Source organism: Trachymyrmex septentrionalis, unplaced genomic scaffold (genome assembly GCF_001594115.1).
Source record: "Trachymyrmex septentrionalis isolate Tsep2-gDNA-1 unplaced genomic scaffold, Tsep1.0 scaffold176, whole genome shotgun sequence".
Taxonomy (NCBI): domain Eukaryota; kingdom Metazoa; phylum Arthropoda; class Insecta; order Hymenoptera; family Formicidae; genus Trachymyrmex; species Trachymyrmex septentrionalis.
In genome coordinates this window covers 553,010-569,357 of record NW_017304928.1, presented here as the reverse complement: position 1 = coordinate 569,357, position 16,348 = coordinate 553,010, and the positions used below count along the sequence as shown (strand labels likewise).

The 16,348-nt window shown below is 30.0% G+C and overlaps 1 protein-coding gene across 1 annotated transcript; it reads right to left on the bottom strand.

Annotated features, from left to right (window-relative positions):
• Nucleotides 1-12,905: 12,905 nt before the first annotated feature.
• On the bottom strand, nt 12,906-14,210 carry LOC108746531 (putative uncharacterized protein FLJ37770). Its single transcript, XM_018483353.1, has 2 exons — nt 13,399-14,210; nt 12,906-12,965 (listed from the first exon to the last, which is right to left on the bottom strand). Exons 1-2 carry the CDS (start codon nt 14,023-14,025, stop codon nt 12,906-12,908), a joined length of 687 nt encoding a protein of 228 aa, XP_018338855.1. The 5' UTR covers nt 14,026-14,210.
• Between the last annotated feature and the right edge of the window lie 2,138 nt (nt 14,211-16,348).

Here is a 16,348-nt window from a genome sequence, read left to right as displayed (position 1 = left end):
TGATCTGTTTACCTCTGATTGTAAGCGAAATGATCGTTTGATTGTACAGTTATTTCATAAAATTTTTCTTCATTGTAAACATAAACTCGTAAATTCTCATGTTGTATGCCATCATGTTCAAACTCTTTTAAAAAAATAAAATAACTATTTCATGTAATATCTTTTTTAAATAAACGTTTTTGAACCTGTAAATATTGCCTTGTTTCTTACTCCTACCCCCTTCAATCTCATTTATTTACAATACATTAGATACATTTTCCCCCCGTATTACAGACTCAGATAATGTACATTAAATACACTAAATATAGAAAGAATTTTTTTAAAAAGCAATGCTCGAAGACGACGCGCCGCGTGTTCGTTTCTGTTTTACCTCTCCCCAAAAATTCTTCCGAACAAAAACAAGTCTCTCTCTAGGCCTACTAATTTTCCGTATAAGATTTCCTTTATCAGACATTCACCGAATCGCCTACACGTCGGAGACGCTGCTCCCGTGACAACAAAAGCGACCGTCATAAGATTAGACCGGTTTTCATTCCCCCACCCCCTCTGTTCGTACTCTAGCCGCGCGACAAAGAATGCTGAAGTCCAAACCCCCCATTCACCATTTTTCAAACCTCTATTTCGTCTAAGACCTTCTACCCCCGTCCCCTCCAATCACCTTTTGGGTGAGTATAGGGCGAACCAATCAAATCTTGGGCGAGTACAGGGCGAACCAATCAAATCTTGGGCAAGTATAGGGCGAACCAATCAGAACGCTCCATTTCGGCTGACTGATCCGGCTAGGCCACGCCCATGGCGCCAGAGGGAGACGTGAAGGGGGTTTGTTGTGACGCCTCATGGCTGCCCATATACTACTTCCTATATTTCGGAAACAGTTGTAGATATGAAAAAATATTTTATATGAAAGTCGTAGGGTATTAAGGGAGATATATGTGGATGTGTATGGACTTGACCTTGAGAGTATCAGTCATATTGATCTAATTTTCTTAAGGTTAGGTTAATGTGACTGATGTCAATGTGACTAATGTTTTCTTAAATAGACCCTCCCATTTTTATTTCATATTCTTGTAACTTATTTTCAGAGCTTTTTAAAACACTACAATGAAGTCTTTTTTAACTAGTAGTTCGAGTTACAAGTTTTAACATTACAGTATCGCTAGCGTTAGCGTTACCTAACATGTCTCGACGACTAAAAACCTTTTGAATGTTCAGGATCATGACCTGAACAACATTTGTCAAAATCAAGGTCATTAGAAGTTTTATCTCTTATTTTCATTTTTACATAAAAACCCAGCAAATGCAGTTGTATACCATTAACATTTATAAATATAACTGGTTATGTAACTAGTGTGTACTGATAATTTATAATGTAAGCGACTGAATTCCATAATAATATTCTTCTATAGCACAAGTAACTTATTTGTCCGTAAATTCTCATGATTCAAGTACAAATAGTCACACGTGTTCCGCTTTGTTGCGCTCGACAGCTTGAAGCTCAACTGGCACAGACGTTCGTGACTTCGCGGATAGAGACCGCAACGTTAGAATCATAATTTAAATTATGTAGTATTAATATAATATTAACGAAACAACTATCATATAACATTCAGTGAATGCCGTTATATTGCTGTTTGTTTATTATAAAATATTAATAATGAAACAATGTAATAGTTTCATAACTCGGTTGTATTATATATATAAATTAAAGTTATATAGTTATAATATGAATAGAGTGTAACATCTATTACATTACTTGTTACTCCCACGTTATATTGTATTTATATTTGGTGTTTGCTGGGAATGTGATTTTTAATGCAAAAATGAAAATAAGAGATAAAACTTCCAATGACTTTGATCTTGACATATGTTATTCAGATCATGATTTTGAACAACATTCAAGAGTTTTTAACCATCGGTCGGACATCTTGGATAACTCTAATACCTTATACTTTGAGGACTCATAACTCAGGAAGTTCTCATCGAAAAAGAGTTTATAATACATATTTTGAAAATATTTCGACATAACCTACAAGAATTTGAAATATAATAAAAAGTAAGAGGTTTCATTAAAAAAAATTAAATTGACCTTGACATGATCTTGGCAACGCCATCCTAGATCAATAATACTATCGTTAAATGCATGTTTTTAAGCCTTACAATTTTTGTCTGAAACGTTTTTTTTCTAAAATGCATTGTTTATGAGATATTTGGGTGTATCCAGACTTTTATGCTTTTTCTTATGTTTTATCAATTCTTATGTTTTACCACGAGAAAATACGGTAATAAGAAATTCTGAAAAAATTCTCAAAACTTTATGAGAAGAAAATAAATGATTTTTATTTCTTATTGTTTTTCTGTGAAGTAGTTTGATAGTATTTGAGTAAAAAATTATTAAAAATTAATAATTAGCGAATATTAATATGTTATAATTAATGTTTAGTAATTAAAATCTCGTTAACTATTGTGAATATTGTAAAATAGTACAAGACTTTTCAACTCAGTTTAGTTCGCTCTACCTACTCAGGATGGGTAATGCGGTAATTTAATGCCACCTGTATATGTGTATGTGTCTGTGTGTGTCTCTCTCTCTCTCTCTCTCTCTCTCTCTCTCTCTGTGTGTGTGTGTGTGCGTGCGCGCGGGCGGGCGTGCGCGCGCGCGCGCGCGCGTGTGTGTGTGTGTGTGTACACAGGTGTCCTGAAATTTTTTGTCAATTGCTTTTGTGTAGATAGAGCGGACTAAAAGAGATAAAACTCTAAGAATTTTTTCAGAATTTTTTATCAATTTTTTAGTATTGCATTTTCTTATTTTTATCAACATAAGAAAATACGGTATTAAAAAATTCTGGAAAAATTCTGAAAAAATTCTTAGAAAGATTAATTCTTTATGAAAAGAAATTAAATAATTTTTGTCTCTTACAATTTTTCTGTAAAGTTGATACTACTTGAGTAAAAAATTATTTAAATCAATATTTAGCAATTTTTAATAATTAATATTTTGTTAACTATTGCGAAAATTTCAAAATGGTAGAAGACTTTTTGACTCAGTTTAGTCCGTTTTATCCACACAAAAGCGATTGGCAAAAATTTTTGGGACACCCTGTATATATACTGAGTCGAAAAGTCCTCTACCATTTTATAATTTTTGCGATATTTTTTTTTAATCACTCAATAAGCAAAATGTCTAAAATAAATGTACAAAACAACATTAATTTATCTTTAATGGTTCTTTAAAAAACATATTCAAAATTTTTTACACAGAAAGATATCTTAAAATTGTCTCATACATCAATTTCATCCGTTTATTCGGTAATTTTAAGAAATTTATATCTTGTTAACTATTGTGAAAATTGCAAAATGTAGAAGATTTTTTGATTCAGTTTTTTATTAGGAATAGCACTGTATGATTAATCAGCGTTATTTCACCCTGTATACACACACACACACACACACACACACACACACGCACACGCACACGCACACGCACACGCACACGCACATTGGTAAAGCTGATTGTATTATTTGTATTAGACTGCCTTACTATTTCATGTATTCGTGAAACATACATTGTAATTATTGTTTTAAATTTACCTATTCAGAACTGTTAAAATTTAAAATTTAATCTATTGTAATATTCAGGTACGGCTTTAAACCTGTTCAGTTGTCGCATCGCCTATTGTGTAACTCTGATACTCAATATCAAACTTATTGTATTTCTATCTATTTACTTTTATATTTAATTCAATTTTTTATATATGTCCCTTGTGAAAATTACTCTATTTATGTGCTTAAATAATTCAACTTTTTGTAGACTTCGAAGTTCTAGTTTTTTTTTTCAAAACTTTATATCAAAATCCTGGAGTTATTTTTTTATATTCATTTATTATGAAAAGTTATAATTTTTTAAATCAAATGCCATTTTTACCCAACTTATGATTCGGTAATTATAAATTATACTACATTTTATTATTTTCTAAAATAAAGTTTCAATATTTATTTTAGAAAATTGAAAGTATGTTAGTGAATTTTTACAGATTGTTTGAATCATTTTGAATAAGTAAAAAAACGAACGGATTCTAGCGACGTTTGTATGGAAGAGGCACTAAATAATAATTAGTACAGTAAGGGTTAATTTGGAAAAAAATTATTTTAAGTAATTTCGTCATGTAATAAAACTTAGGTATCTATATATTTGCTTTTTCCAAAAATTTTATGCATGTATACATATTCAACAGTTGCAAATTAAATTTGATTTAATTTTAATTAACGGGACACATTGCAGTATAGAAAACAAGCAAAAAATAATTTCGGAGATGTAACTTTTTTTTATATTTAATCCTGTTTGTATACTAGAAAAAAACTTGATGATAGCTAATGCATTTTTTTTAGTGTATTAATATTTAGTAAATATTAAATTAGGAAAAAATTATGAAATGTAATAATATAATCAACCATTTAGTAATAATAATAATATTATAAAATATTATTTAAAAACGTAAAGTTAGCATTTGTTGGTTATATGAATCGAACGTTTGAAATTAAAATTACTTCAGCAAAACTTTAGTAATTATTATTTAGGCTTGATTATTATTATTACTACCAGATTTTTTTTCAGTGTACGAGTGGCTAAGTCTCACAAGTAACTAATTCATAACTTCTAATCCAAAATACAGATTCTTTTCATTTAAATATCGATAATTATAATGTGGAACAATTTTCGCTACGTACTGACAGTCCAGCATCGAAGTAAGTAAGGTTTCAAAGTGACAATTGAGACACCTGGCTCTTGATTGGCAGTTGAGACACGAGAAAAACTGCGATAGACAGAAGGACTTTTTTTACTTGTCAGTTTCCGGGTTGGATTCCAAAGATTCCACATGCATTTAATGCACGTCGTTCTTTCATGTGCTAATTTATCCCTTGAGAACTCTTTTTCTGTTTCTCTTTCTCTCTTTGTTCTGTCCCTTTTTTTTCTTATCGGAGATACACACACCAAACTGGTCACACCACGCGGCTGCATTTTGTGTCAACGGGATGTTTCTGCTCGTTGCAACATCTGCACAATAGACCATCTGTAAACGTAAAATTTTGGATTTCTTTGCGTCCTATATAGTGGGTCCTCAAAAGTTTTTAAAAATGCAGCCAAAAAGATCATGAAAACTCATTTGTTGCAACTGATATACTCGTATCCCGAAATGTCTATCATATTTGTGCGTCTAACAACGATGCGACGTTGCTTGAATGTATCGTGTAGCATAATACTATATCTACATGTAGCAGATGTGCATAACTTTTAAGCGTAACGCTTTTACCCAGTATCAGGTTAAAGGATCCTTTATTTAAAGTCCATTCTATATTTATTTTAGATGCAAGCCGATCGAAATTTGTTGCGATAGTCAATTTGAAGCGTTGATTTCAAAATGTAAACTTCTAATGTAGAATGGGCTTTCGTCAGTCGCTGTTTTGTTCTGTACACACACATTCTGCGCGCACATATATTTCAGAGTTTCATAATAATTTCAATACTAATGTACGCGAATATGAATAATATGGTCGTAAAAGAATTGAGATTTTTGATACTATAAAATGATGAAAATGCAAAGAGATTGGCAGAAGATTGAATAAAGGAATAAAATAAAATATGAGAGTATAATATGAGATGATTTTAGTGTCATATTAGGATATAAGGTGTCATTTCGTGAGTCTGATTATGATTATATGAGTTTTAAATGTAAAATTTCTAACGCGCGGGAGCTGAAAGCTGGTGGAAAACTGTAGGGGCGCACGATTATGGCAAGAGAAGGTGTAAACGTCCGAATGTAATGTAAGCTCTAGCTTCCGTGTACTCTTCATGGTAAAGAGAGCGAAATAAACGACGCAGGAGTGAGGACGTATCCGTCGAACGAGATATTTTTATCAAATTTTATGCGGGGGTGGGCGCAAGCCGCTTCGTAATCTCGGCGTTCCCGAAGGCGCAAAAAAGGGAGCGATGAAGAAATCATAAGAAGGTAATAAGGGCGGCTTCGCTGAGCACCGTCATCTTTGCAACTTGGAGGACTGGAGTCATCCAATCTTCCAAGCCCACCAGAGTTATGTCTGATTATCTCCTTGTAATATTAATTAAAAATAAAAGACTTTAGATGAAACTTCTACTAGAATTAGTAATAAGAAATATTTTATGATAAAATTATAAAATAAGTTTTTATCAAGAGACATGGTAATGGCTCGCGCCAAGTGGGTGCGCAGCGCGAGATCGCCTCGTGTCTTTAACGCGAGTCAGCAAGTTGAGAGCGTCCAAAATTATCAATTTTTAATAAAGGTTGGACCGATCGAGTTCTGAATATGAGCTCAATCGACTTGGGTCTGAATTATAAAATAAGCGTTTATTTTACCTCTGCGTGTCCTACGAACAGAGATATCGTGATGCGAAATCTGAAATGTCAAAATTATATGTATATACGTCATCGCCTCAAAAAGTTATCTCTTTTTCATATTTTCGATGGCACTCTTATATTGCTCTCATTTTTCGATTTATTTATCTATAATTTCATTAACACTGTATTATGTTGACATTTCACTATATAGTTATTTTAATACTTTAATAAGTTACTTTTAAATTGAAAGTATATAAAAATATAAAATAGGCCATTTCATCGTTTAATGTGTGAATGTTATTGCGTATACTCATGCTGTTGCCAAATTTGCGATTTTAGCGGCACGAATATATACGCAATGACGTTCACACTTCAAGCGGTCAAACGGTTCGTTTCATATTTTGATATTTTTATACACTTTAGATTAAAATTACTCAGAAACTAAAGCCGCAATAAAAAATCTAAAAACACTTTTATTATATGATGCCATTGGTATCTTTTGATTGCGACCAGTCCGAATAAATTTGGTGCATCCGATATCGAGATCTAGAGATCGTTTTCCAAAAAGGAATCATTTTAACTTTTCAAATTTTTCAATCGTACGTGTGATACATATACATATATATGTATATATATATATATATATATATATAAAGCGTTTTGTCCATTAAGATTTACAATATCTTCTTAGAATTTTAATTTTAATATACAATTAAAGTAAAATTAGCGAAAATAAACCTTAATACGTATACGGGTATAATTTATATATTATATATAAGAAAAATAAGAAGAGGGCGAGAGTAAGAGAGAGAGAGCGAGAGAGAGAGAGAGAGAGAGAGAGAGAGAGAGAGAGAGAGAGACGATGGACGAGGATGACGATACAACTACGTCATTGTCGTTGGACGTCAATGATGGCAATTACGACGACGACGACGACGACGACGACGACTTTGATATATTAATATAGTAAATACGCACACGTATGAAAAGATATATTATTAATCATATAAGATGTTTAACACTACAAAATACGTGATATCTCAACGAAGTTACCTTTTTAAAAAAAGGTAAAAAAGAGGCGCCAAGTGTGTACCTCCTATAAACTCATAAAAAACTACTAAAAAAAAACCGTTACATAAATAATATAATTCAAGTGGTAATATTGTTAATTTTCTATTATAAATTCCTCCTCTATACGTATTAAGAAAAAATGAAATAAAATCTTTAAATTGCGTCAATTGTAAAGAGAATATATATTTTCTTGCAACATATGCTATTGTACTTTGTAAATTGCAAAAAAAACATATTTTATTGCAACATGTAACATTTAATTAACAAGAAAAAGTGATACATACCGTCATCTTTCTATTTATAAAATAACCAAATTTTTTATGTAAAAAAACTTGCCGCTGCTAGACTTCAAAATATAATTAAGTAATCATCAAATAATACCGAGTAAGAAAAATAATGAAGAGATTTAAGAAAGAAAATGAAGTGGACTAACAATATACAGTGTGCGTACGTGCATGCGTGCGTGTATACGTGTGCGCGCGCGCGTGTATGTGTGTGTGTACACGAGCAAATAATTGAAAATACCAAATATGAAAAGTAATGAAGAGATTTAAGAAAGAGAATGAGGTTAATTAATAATATACAGCATGTTCATATGTGCGAGAAAATTTAGATAGGTATGCGGTTTAGATTTATTATAGGATAAGAATTTATATGGTGTCCGTTATATATTGTAAAAGCATATAAGAATAGAATAATGATTTCAGATTTGTAAGACGTGTGGTTTAAATTAAATTTAAAAGTAGATTTAAAATTAATTATAATTTTAATTGTAATTTTAATGTCAATTAATGTTAATTAAATAGTAAACATCGTTTTTTTAATGTAACATTTAATTATTATATTTTGAAATCTAGCAGCGCCAAGTTTTTTTATATAAAAAATTTTGTTGTTTTATGAATAGAAAGATAAAGATACGCATCACTTTTTCTCGTTAATTAAATGTTATACGTTGCAATAAAACATATGTTCTTTTTGCAATTTGCAAAGTACAATAGTATATGTTATATGTTGCAGGAAAATATATATTTTTGCAATTGGCGCAATTTAAAGATTTAATTTCATTTTTTTAAATATATGCATACGTATTACGGTGGGGTAATTTATAACAAAAAATTAACAATATTATTACTTGAATTATATTATTTATGTAACGATTTTTTTTAGCTTATGTACAATTTTTTATAGGAAGTACACGCACACTTGGCGCCTTTTTTCACTTTTTTTTAAAAAGTTAATCGATATCAACGCTAAAAATGTACAATAATAAGTAAAAAAAAAACCATGAATTAACGTAATAAAATTTAAAAGTGCATCGGTATTATCAGATTAATTAATATTTTAATTAAATCTATAAGAAATAGCAGAAAAAATTTTATCATAAAATTATTATATACTTTTCAACAAAATATTATAACAATTAATTCTTATTCTTCGAAAATAATTTAATTTTCTTAAAAAAAGTTTTTAATTAAAGTTTTTATTACACGCTCCTATAAACTATTAAGCAATAACAAATTAAAATACAAGGTCTATTATATTAATCGCAATGTTACGTTAATAAACAAAAACTTATTTTATTATTTTACGATGACATTTTTAACAGAACATTTCAAGTTTTACTTAGTTCTCCTCAGCCATGTATCAATTCAAATTACTTTTTATATTTTAATAGAATAAAATTCGCAATAATTATGATAATTTAATCTCACTTTCTGTTATGACCTTTTGTTTTGTTGTACGAATACACCATAATACTCCTGAATTAATAATCATAAAGTTAAGGTATAAGTCCTGTTTTTTGAAAGCCAATTCCTCGATTACCAGCGAGAAATGATGAAATCAATTAATTAAAATCATCAATGTTCTATAATCAATAACAATGTAGATGTATGTGTATATGGTGATCGTGGATTAACAGTCAAACTATGTCAACGTAATTAGTCGCGTGAAAATTGATTGTGTAGAAATTAAAGTCAAAATTAAGAATCGAAAAGCAAATAAAACCTAAAAATTAATAGAATTACAATTTACAGAGACAGCAAAAGTAACATATAGAGGCCGTAGTTCTTTTTTACCACTTTCTTACCATAGAGACAAACAGATGTGACGAATGATTGTAATACATTACGGAGAGTATAGTTCTTTAACGTACTAACGACAAACGTTAAAATAATGACGATGTGGCGAATGTTACAATATTTATACAAATAATTTTCTTACCGTTTGTATGATGTATTGTTTAGAGAAAAATTTACGTGACAAACTTGAGCACATAATATCCTATATTCTAATAATCTGATAAACAAAGAATTTGATAAACTAAATTAAAGATGAAACTAATATGCAACTATATGCTTGATCTAGAGATTCACAGTCAGTTTTTGAATTAATTCCCAATTCCTGTCCTTTTATGTGCAATACTTCTGAAATGAGTCTTTTATTATAATTACTATCTGTATCCATTATTTGGATTTTATTCTACTGAAAGGTATGATTGCATTGCAACATATGATTAGTAATCACAGAATCGTGATGACTCTAATTTAATGTTATTCATATGCTCTTTTGCTCTGGTACTAAGCTTTCTTTTGATTTATCGTAACTTATTTTACATTCATTACATTCAATTTTATAGACTATGTTATTTTTATGTATGTGTTTGTTTTAGTCTTTATGTACTTTTATAAATTTGTCAAGTTTATTAATAATCCTATAACATTTATTAAATACTAAAATATTGATTAAATTCATGGCAGATTTTATAACTCTGTGGATAAATGGTAAGATAAAAAACTTGTTATTCTTAATAAACAGATCCCATAGTGTTGTTATCTACATCTTTTTTTTATTAATTTTTGACTTTTTATTCGTCAGAGTTTTAATTCTAGAATATTAATCTCCTTGATGATTAATTTCAATGGATATCCATTGTTCAACAATTATGATACATATTTTTAGGTTTTTTTGATGGAATTTCGAATAATAACATAGCTTTATCGATGCTGCCATAAACGGTATCGATTTTATGGCATAAAAAATGGTTAAATATATGTATAGTATAAGAAAGGCATCTGCATGAATAAGTTATTTTTTGGAACTAATTTACCATGATTCCATTATGTTATATTTTCAAAGATAAATCTAAAAAGCTTATGTTACGATTTCCTTTAATCTCAATAGTAAATTGTAATTTTTTATGTAGACTATTAAATGTTTTTACAATTAAATCAATTTTATCCGCGGGTCGCCAAATAATATTATCAACATATTGGAACAAAAATGGTAAATTAATATTAATTATACTCAACGCTCTTTCCTCAAGATCCTGCAATACTATATTAGCCACTATAGGGGACAAAAGTGTATCATATGTTTATTTATAAATAATATTGTTAAGTTTAAAATATGTCAATGACAATATAAATTCAAATGCTTGTATAAATTCCGTTTTTGGAATGGACGTATGTTTTTCTATGTCAGACCATCTTTTATTGACACTTTCAATTGCTAGTTGAGTTCAATTGCTGTTGAGGAATATTAGTGAATAATGACATTACATCAGAGAAAATTAAAATATCAGTTTTTTAAATTTCGATGCCCAAGAATTACTTATACAAATCAAAGCTTGGTAGCACATCTAGGAACCAAACTTTTGGAAATAATGTTATGCAGAAAAATGGTTAAAGGATATAATGTATTGTAGTATTAATAGAAAATACAATGATCCTTAATGGAACATTTTCTTTATATATCTTTGGAAGTCCGTATGCCATGGGTAGAAATATTTAACATAGTTTTCTTTATGAGTAACATCTATCAAACAGCTATAATTAATCGATTTAACAGATTTGATTTTTTTTACATTTATTTTGTGACATAGAAAGTCAACATAAAAAAGTCAACTTATAATGTGACGGTATATAGCTCGTGTACATGAATAAAATGCATCAAAGCCATTAATTGCTGGGCCAATTTTTGTCTTAAAATGTTTCTACAATTATTTGCTTTAAAAATATTGCGATTCTGAATTTATTTCTCATTGTTTAAGTTAAAAAAAAATCTCACCAGAAATGTCGCAATGCTAGTACATGTATAGTGACCGATATTGATATACAATAATTATTCAAAATTCTCGAAGTTTCTCGCAATATTTTAATTAAAGCAAAAAAGTAGCACATAATTTTGGTATTTGTACTTTTTTTTTACAGTAATCTGTATATGTTTTATGGAAGTGGGTGTGCTAGCGTAACATGAAGTCAGCATTTTCATTTTTAAAATTTTCCTGCAAATGGTAATAGGCATCAAATTCGGAAGAGAACGACTAGAACAATAAATTAATACTAACTTAGCACTTAATTATAGCATACGGCGAATTTTTTTTCTTTAGTGATTGTGCCAGCTTCACAGACGAGTTTAAAAATTGTGTGCTATTTATGAAAATTGTTCTGTTAATAACTTTTGAATAACAATGAGTGACAGGATAGATCAATAACCTTGACCTCTTTGAAGGTTAAAATAAAGGTCAGTTGGAAATCATTTGGGGTTGGTTGTGCAAAGGGAAAGTTTTACTCATATATTTATGTACAATACTAGTTGCATACCACTCTCCAAAATTTATTTTTCTAAAAATAGCTTCGATAAAAAGTGCCTTTTTTTCAACATTTTGTAAAAAAAAACATGTTCTTTATTTCTTTTTTATAAATATCTCAGTTTTTAAAGAATGTATGCAAACAAATAAGTTATATCAAATTAAAACTTACAAAATTTTCTATAAAATGCTTTTTTCTTCTCTGTCCGTGAGTTTTTGTGCACGATACAGTTATTTGAAGGAAGTTTTCTGCGACGATTTTTTGACTATAAATTACAGTCCATAATTTGTGTAAAAACGGTGTATTTGGAAAAATGTTAGGATAACGACACTTTTTGATTTCTTAATAGATAATATTCTCTTGAATGTGGCGTTTGGTTCATATTATTAAGACCAATAGTTTTTTTCATATCTTAACCATGAAAATGAACATTATTTCTCAGTACACAGCCCAAAGAAAATTCTTATACGTACACAACGGATATTTCTAACTCTATACCTTCTTTTGCTTGTATCTTGAGTTGTAATAGATTAATTTTAATTAATTTTTTAAAAAATTGATCGTTTTAAGATTGAAAAATAGGAATTTTTGAACAATAAATTTTTTTTTACTTAATCGTTTAGAGACTAAAAACAGGAATTTTTGAATAAGCTGGTGTCCAGAGTTTTTCAAAGAATATTGTTCAGGATCATATCCTGGATATTTGTTAAGATCAAGGTCACATTAGAGATTGTACCTGTTATTTTCATTTTTACGTAAAAATGAATTTTTGTGTAAAAATGAAAATAACAAGTGCAACCTCCAATGACTTTGATCTTGACAAATGTTATCTAGGACATGATCTTGAACAATATTCAATAAATTTTAGCCGTCAGTCGGACGCCTTGCATAATGCTAATGCCGGCAATACTGTAACTTTTAATCCTTGTAACTTGAAAAGTTCATAATGAAAAATAACTTTATGACATTGTTTTGAAAAGCTCTTGACACCAGCTATTAGATTCTGCCATCAAAAATATAAAAAATATCAATGTAACCCTGGCGACGCCACTCAAGGTCAAATCAATAGTACCTTGTTATGTCCCTTTCCGAGCCATACAACTTTTGTATGAAACATTTTTCCGTATCTACCATAGTTTTCGAGAAATTTTAATGTATTATTTAAAATGGGACACCCTATATATTTATATATATGTATACGAGTATATGTATTGTATATATGTGTATATGTGTATATGTAATGTATATGTTTATATATACGAGGTGTGATCAAAAAGTAAGGTGACTTTTCATTTTTATAAAAAAATATTCATTTATTCATCCAAAATTATGTTATCCCCTTCAAAATAATCCCCCTCTGATACAATGCACTTGTGCCAGCGCTTTTTCCAGTCGTCAAAACACTTCTGAAATGCACTTTTGGGTATTGCCTTGAGCTCCTCCAGCGATGCAGCCTTAATCTCTCCTGGGCTCTTCCACTGGGATGATTGGGCTTTGGTTTCGACGTCATAGCCATATACCCATGTTTCGTCACCAGTTATAACCCTTTTGAGCAGATCAGGATCATCATTGACGTCGTTCAACATGTCTTGGGCGATGTTCATGCGACGCTGCTTCTGATCAAAATTAAGCAGTTTTGGAACGAATTTCGCTGACACACGTGTCATACCCAAAACATCCGTTAAAATTGATTGGCATGAGCCAAACGATATGTTAAGATCATCAGCTATTTCTCTAATCGTGATTCGACGATTTTTCAACACAATTTCTTTCACTTCCTGAACATTTTCGTCGGTTTTTGACGTGCTGGGGCGTCCAGAGCGAGGTTCATCGTTAACATTTTCTCGGCCCTCTTGGAATAACTTATACCATTTATAAACATTTTTTTTCTTCAAAGTTGACTCACCGTACGCCACTGTCAACATTTCAAGAGTTTTTGAACACTTAATACCATTTTTTACACAAAAATTAATACAAACTCTCTGCTCCATTATTTTCAAAAGCAAAAAATCGCCGAGCACGCAAACACGAGTCTAACCTTTATGCCTCTCACATAAAAACAACACATGCTATATAGTCAAAACTGTGAACATATGATCGTGACGAGTGTACCAACACAACAACAAAAAATTTTTTAAATTAGAGTGTACAGAGCGCGCGAAATTCAAAAAGTCACCTTACTTTTTGATCACACCTCGTATATATATATATATATATATATATTTTTGAAACATTCCATTTGTAACGTTTGTGAAACGTTTGATAAATGTACACATAACGTCATTGTAAAATTTGTATACAACGTTCCATATGCAATATTTGTGTGAAACATGTGTAAAATATATTAGGTGTACAAAAAAGTTCTGAGCTTTAGATTTGATACAACCGAAATAACAATTTAAATTTTATATATCTTCCCGCCCTTTTGGGGTTTTAAAACAGTAACATTTAACCTCCTGAAATGCGATACGGTTTGGCGTTTGATGCACATAACCTCAAAAATCAGTAGTGTTCACGATGGCAATTACAAAAGAGCATATTCGATTTTCCATCCACTTCGCGTTTCATCTGAAGAAAAATGCTGCTGAAGCCACTGAAATGATTTGTGCTGCATATGGAGAGAACGCTGTAAGTCATGCAACATGCAAAAGGTGGTATCAAAAGTTTCGCCAAGGAGATTTCAGTCTTAAAGATGAATCGCGTGCTGGACGCCCTGAAAAGATTGAAACGGACGAATTGCAAGCACTGCTGGATATAGCTCCCCGAAAGATGGCAAAAGGTCATTGATGCAAACGGAGAATATTTCGCTGATTAATATTTTTTCGTTTGTTTTTAAATAAAGATTGAATTTTACAAAAAAAAGCTCAGAACTTTTTTGTACACCTAATACATAAAACCTCACTGAAAAGTTCATTCACAAGGTTTCATTTCCCATACAGCACAGAAGATTGAAGCAATATTACTGCAATGTTGTAATATTGCAAATTGCAATGTAACATTGCAAAGGTATTACAGAAATGTAAATTAACAATATGTCTGTAAAATGTCAATAATATGCTTGTAATATTCCACAAACATTGCAAAGTTGTAATTCTTTAATTGTTACAATAATAATAATACAAAAAAAGTTTTTATAATATTTTTGTAGTACAGTCTTTTAGTTTAACAGCCGTTTTTATAATATAATCATTAATATAATCTATTTTATATTTAAATAAAAAATTTAATAAAACTTTAAAGTAAGAAACGCCTACCGGTCCGAGTGTTAAGATGTTAAACTATTATATACACTCATTTAAAAATTAAATTAATTTTCAGAAATAATTGCGGGCCGATAAGATTATCGGATATTTACACAATCAATCTGAAACAAATAATCCCCCCAAAAAATTCCCAAATCTTAAAAAACTATAATAAACTTATTGCGAAAAATATTGCCTCGGCCGGGAGTCAAACCCGGATCTCTTGCATTCCGTGCGAGCGTCTTAAGCCTTTAGACTACTGAGACAAAATTTATTGATTTATTATTTGACGGCCATTTTATTAGCTAAATTTTATATTTATTTTAAATATAAAATCAAAAGATTGTATAATATCGAGTTTGGATACAATTAATATATTATTATCGGATAAGATGATAAGCAATTAAGCTGCTGAAAACAATTTATCGAAATATTAATTATGTGATCGATGTATTTATGTTTGATGTGAACGCAAGATTAAACCAGAGCCCGAATCTTATTGATAAACATACCGTCATTTTTAATCGATTTTGACTCGGAGTGGTTTCGAATTAAAAAGAATTTGCGATTAACTTAATCCATGATTAACTTATCAAGCGACTGTATTATTATATTAATGTCGATAATATTTGTAGTTTGTTTGGGGCACACACATACATGCTTTATCCTCTTACGAATAAATTTATTCTTCAGAATTAATACTATATTTATTGGAATATTTAGTTTTATCATAAAAAATTGCTTTTGGAAAGCACATATCACTAGAAATGCGATTTGTAGAAAAATTAAAGTTAGTCAGATATATTATATATGTAGAAATAGTTTTCATTTTAGAGTTTTCGTAAAAAATTTATCCAAATACATTACATTGCTGGAACATTTTGTTGTAATATAACAAAAAGCGGATCTTAACATTGTTGAAATTTTGTAACAATGATTCAGCAACGTTTTGCAATCACCATGCAATATTGCAATGTTTAAGTGAAATCATTTTGCAATATTTCTGCAATCTTTCTGTGCTGTATGGATTGCAACGTTCGTAAAACGTTCATTTTATATATATATATATATA